Source organism: Anguilla rostrata, chromosome 3, assembly GCF_018555375.3.
Source record: "Anguilla rostrata isolate EN2019 chromosome 3, ASM1855537v3, whole genome shotgun sequence".
In the NCBI taxonomy this organism is placed as follows: domain Eukaryota; kingdom Metazoa; phylum Chordata; class Actinopteri; order Anguilliformes; family Anguillidae; genus Anguilla; species Anguilla rostrata.
The window spans coordinates 67,044,225-67,049,224 of NC_057935.1; the positions used below are offsets into that span (position 1 = coordinate 67,044,225).

General features: G+C 50.6%; 1 protein-coding gene across 3 annotated transcripts in view; it reads left to right on the forward strand.

Annotated features, from left to right (window-relative positions):
* LOC135251718 (receptor-type tyrosine-protein phosphatase-like N) overlaps window positions 1–5,000 on the forward strand; it is a 42,683-nt gene that overhangs the window by 11,925 nt on the left and 25,758 nt on the right. For all 3 annotated transcript variants that reach the window (XM_064329419.1, XM_064329417.1, XM_064329418.1), the window contains exons 4-10: window positions 1–54; window positions 709–898; window positions 1,448–1,775; window positions 2,722–2,856; window positions 3,250–3,284; window positions 3,774–4,072; window positions 4,469–4,555. The exon at window positions 1–54 is cut by the window's left edge and continues 52 nt beyond it. In XM_064329419.1, coding sequence (XP_064185489.1) covers window positions 1–54; window positions 709–898; window positions 1,448–1,775; window positions 2,722–2,856; window positions 3,250–3,284; window positions 3,774–4,072; window positions 4,469–4,555 — 1,128 coding nt within the window. The remainder of the gene's footprint in view (window positions 55–708; window positions 899–1,447; window positions 1,776–2,721; window positions 2,857–3,249; window positions 3,285–3,773; window positions 4,073–4,468; window positions 4,556–5,000) is intronic.

Below are 5,000 nucleotides of genomic sequence, written 5' to 3' on the forward strand. Positions count from 1 at the left end.
CCGGGTTCCCCAAACGCACACCCCTGCCCGAGCTCGGGATAGCCCCCCGTCACAGTAAGCTCTGCTCTTTAAGTGCCCCTGCTCTCTTCCCTCTCTCCCTCCCTCTACTCTCTATTCCCTCTCTCCCTCCCCCTCTACTCCTCTACGCACTCTCTCCCCCCCTACTCTCTATTCACTCTCTCCCTCCCCCTGCTCTCTACTCCCTCTCTCCCTCCCCCTACTCTCTACTCACTCTCTCTCTCCCCCTGCTCTCTATTCCCTCTCTCCCTCCCCCTACTCTCTACGCACTCTCTCCCTCCCCTCCCTATTCCTCCTCCTCCCCTACTCCTATTCACTCTCTCCCTCCCCCTATCTCTATTTACCTCTCCCTCCCCTCCCTATTCCCTCTCCTCCCCTCTCTCTACTCGCTCTCTCCCTCCCCTCTCTCTACTCTCTCCTCCCTACTCGCTCTCCCCTCCCCATCCTTTCACTCTCTCCCTCCCCCTAATCCATATTTACTCTGTCCCTCCCCAATCCCTGTTCACTCTCTCCCTTCTCTCTCATCCATATTACTCTCTTCCCTCCCCCTATCCCTGTTCACTCTCTCCCTTCTCTCTCCTCTATACTCACTCTCTCTCTCCCCCGTACCCTAAACTCACTCTCTCCCTTCTCTCTCCTATATACTCACTCTCTCCCCTCTCTCTCCCCCTACCCCTCCTCCATTCTCAGTGCCTCCCTGCCCCCAGAGAAGTCCACGGGCAGGACGTCCTACCCCAGCGGCTCCAAGTCCCGGGCCGGTGTGGAGCAGCTCAGCCCGGCTCTGGTGCAGCGTTACCTGGACTACATGATCCTGTCCGACCCCGCCCAGGCCTCCCTGCACATGCAGGCACCTCTGCTGGACCCGTACACCTACCACCAGGTGCGGCCGGCTGGACACGTACACCAGGGCTGGCCGACCCTGTTCCTGGAGATCTACCGTCCTGTAGGCTTTCATTTCAACCCTAATTTGGCACAACTGACTCTACTAATTAGCAGCTCAACGAGATCTCCGGCTGTTGGATGAGGTGTGCTTTGTTCAGAGGGCTGGAGTGAAAACATACAGGTGGATAGATCTCCAGGAACAGGGTTGGGCAGCCCTGAGCTACAACATCGTACTGAAACGCAACTCTCAGGAACATCAAAGACAATAATTTATTTCTGTGTTTTGTGTATAAAATTCTTTGAAGATATTTTGTCAGTTGGCAGGTTATATGATATTTGCAATGCATTGAGCTTGCTGAAGATTTTCGATATGTGACCAAAAAAAGACAAAAAATGATCCTACTAGCTTTTTGCATGAAGTTAGCCATATACAAATGCAAACATACAGATTAGTTATGTAAGCATGGCATGTACCGATTGTCTATTTCTGATATTCTGGCTGTATTTGTCAATGGCTTTTTTCTGGTCTGTCTGCTTACGTTTCCAGTATGGGTACCAGGAGGAAGAGGAACGATCCCTAAACTCTTTAGGGGGCCCCGGGTACCCCCGCCTCTCCTCGGCATTACGGAGCGATCGGGCCCACGCCCGGGACCAGGACCGACAGCTGCTGCAGGACCTGCTGTCTCTGTACCTCTCCTCCGCACAGCCCTCCTCTCGCCACCGGGTGGCGGCAGTGTCAGCCTCTCCCTTCTACGAGGAGCTGGACTTCCCACTGGACTACGCCGAGGACTACGTCTCCCAGGAGGAGGAGATCGGCGGGCGACGGCAGCACAAGAAGGCCCCGCAGAACTACCGGGCCATGATGGGTCTGGACGGTGAGTGTGGCCCACCTTAATGTGCCCACCCTATTTTTTGAGAGGGGCAAACTTCTCCAAACACCTTTCATTATTATTACTCCAAACACCTTTCATTATTATTACTCCAAACACCTTCCATTATTATTACATTACAGACATTTAGCAAACACTCTTATGCAGGGCGACTTACACAATTTTTTACATAGCGTTTTTAATAGCCTCCATTTATACACCTGGATATATACTGAAGCATTGCGGGTTCAGTACCTTGCTGAAGGGTACAACAGCAGTATTCTACCTTGGAATTGAACCTGTGACCTTTAGGTTACAAGACCAGCTCTGCACTGTCCTTTGCTTCACCCTTTTAACAGTTTGTGTCCCTGTCCCCAGCTCAGACTTAAGACCCACCTGTATCTAGCTCCCGCAACCGTACCCTCTTTCCTAACACTTATCCAGATCTTAGCACTGTTGACAAGATAGTTTACAAGAACTGACAGGACAGATGATTACTGCAAATACTATGGCTAACTTAAGCTTGTCTTGCATGTCCTACTGGATCTAACAGTTATAACTGACAGTTTAGCAGTTAGCACTAACCACTGTGTAATGTTCTTGATCTTAACCTAATTAATTATCTTATCTACATTGCTGTTGTCTAATCTGGTATGGATAAGAGCGTCCACTAAATTAATGTGATCTAACATAAATCAACGTAATGTAATGCACGTGATGTAATGTAATGTAATTTAATGTAATGTAGCGTAACATGTTGCAATGTAATGTAATGTAGCACAACGTGTTGTAACGTAGCTTAATGCACTGTAATGTAATGTAACGTAATGTACTGTGATGTAATGTAACGTAATGTATTGTGATGTAATGTAGCACACTGTAACCTGCTGTAATGTAATGTAATGTGGCATAGCAGGCCACAGTGTGATGGTCTAACGCGATTTCTCGTCAGAGGTGACGCTGCAGAGGATGGCCGCGCTGCTGGAGAGGTACGGCATCGACGTGAAGGACCTGACCCCCGAGCAGCTGGACAGTCTGATCGCCGTCCTGCAGGTGCAGCAGATCAACCACCCGCAAGCCCCCCCAGGTGTGTGAGACCGCACGGCTGCCCTGAACGCGTCGCACCCGACAACCTACTGAACAACCTACCGAATGCACGCATCTGATTGGCTGGATCTGAGAGCGATGACTGTCGGTTAAGCAGCTAGCGCTAACCGCTGCTCAAGTGTTCTTGTTCTTATCCTATTGAATGCAAGTATCTACATTGCTGTCATGTAAGTTACTGTGGCAACAGCTAAATGAATGCAGTATTACATCTTCTGGGTCTACAGCCCAACATAAACAAAAAAATAAATAAATAAATAAAATAATAATAATAATAAATGACGTGAAGAAAGCATACAGAAAAGAAATGTAATTGATGACAGTTGTTTTTGGCAAATGTAACTAGACAACACGTGTCTTTGTCATTGCTCTTCAGGTCATTACAAAGATGGCACGGGCTCAATAAAGAAGGTACGTTTGAGCAAAAAGAAGTGCTTTTTGCACACAGTAGAAGATGCCATTCAGTAGAAGATGCCATTCAGCACAAGTTAGGGTTGTTTGGGCGTGAAACTAGCTGGCTTGACAGGTTCTGAGATACTGAAAAGACAGTCAGCCTGGTGTGTTATTAACAGAAGAAGCCATAAATGATTGACTTATATGGATGGATGTTTCAGGGAAGAGGAATGTTTGTGACGTCTAGTGAAGATAAAAGGGTTTGTCAGGCTCCTAGACGTTGTTTCAGCCAAATGCCAGTAGGTGGCAGTGTACGCATTCATTGCAAAATAATTCACCAAATTCAGGCTTTTCCTCACGTTTTGTCATTTGCCAGCGGAATTTAATTTTTTTAAAAATTCCGTGTGTGAAACGCGAGTCGTTAAAAAACAATTACGCGAATAATTAAAAGTGCAAATGAGGCGGCGATTGTGACTGCGGCGCCTCTGCCCTGTCCCGTCCTCGCAGATGAAGCTCATGGAAGGCTCCATGACACACATGGGCGAAAAGGCCCCCGTGCCCCCCCCCTCTGCCGCCTCGGCCCCAAACTCCCAGACGACCCCCCCGGAGCGCCCTTCCTCGACTTCGGCCCCCACCACGACCGTCGCCGTCACTGCGGGGGCCGTGGCGACGGTGCAGGGGGCGACCACGCCCGTGCGGGAGGAAGAGGCGAACACGAAGAGTTCCGGGGGCCCCAAGGCGGGGCCTAACGCCGGAGGGGCCCCGCAGAGCAGGGAGGAGTACGGCTACATCGTCACCAATCAGAGGTGCGTCCCGCGCCCCCCCGCAGCACTGTCACAGCCCCATAACCCCCTCTGACTCACCCTGACCTTATGACCCATGACCCTTGACCCCTGACCTTTGACCGTTATTCTTATCCTACAGTTTTCTGTGTAACTAACACATATATAATCTGAGAGAAATGCAGTTAATGTCAGGGTGTTGTGTATTTCACTTTCCAAGCAGAATTGGCAAATGTGTGTGCAGTATATGTGTGTTCAGTTTGAATTTAGTTTTGGCGGGGTTCCAAATTCTCAGCCAAATGGACAAACTTGGGACTGGACCAAATTTGGATTTTGGTGGAGTGGAGTTCCCATTCTGTCATATTTTGTGGGGGTGTGTGAGTGGTGCTGGCTGACTATGAGCACTGTGTCTCTCTGCAGTCCGCTCAGCCTGTTTGATGGGGTGCGCTTGCTGGAGACCCTGGCTGAGAGAATCCATCTCACCACCAGCACCTTCATCAACATCAGGTATGACACTGCAGAGTGACAATGTGCACCCTGCAAATCACTGTTCTACACTTCTCTACACTGCCCTTCACTGCTCCTTCACTGCTCCTCACTGCTCCCCACTGCTCCCCACTGCTCCTCACTGCTCCCCACTGCTCCCCACTGCTCCTCACTGCTCCCCACTGCTCCCCACTGCTCCTCACTGCCCTTCACTGCCCCTCACTGCTCCCCACTGCTCCTCACTGCTCCCCACTGCTCCCCACTGCTCCTCACTGCTCCCCATTGCTCCTCACTGCCCTTCACTGCTCCTCACTGCTCCTCACTGCTCCCCACTGCTTCTCACTGCCCTTCACTGCTCCTCACTGCTCCTCACTGGCCTACACTGCTCCTCACTGCTCCTCCCTGCCCTCCACTGCTCCCCACTGCTCCCCACTGCTCCTCCCTACCTTTCACTGTTCCACATAGA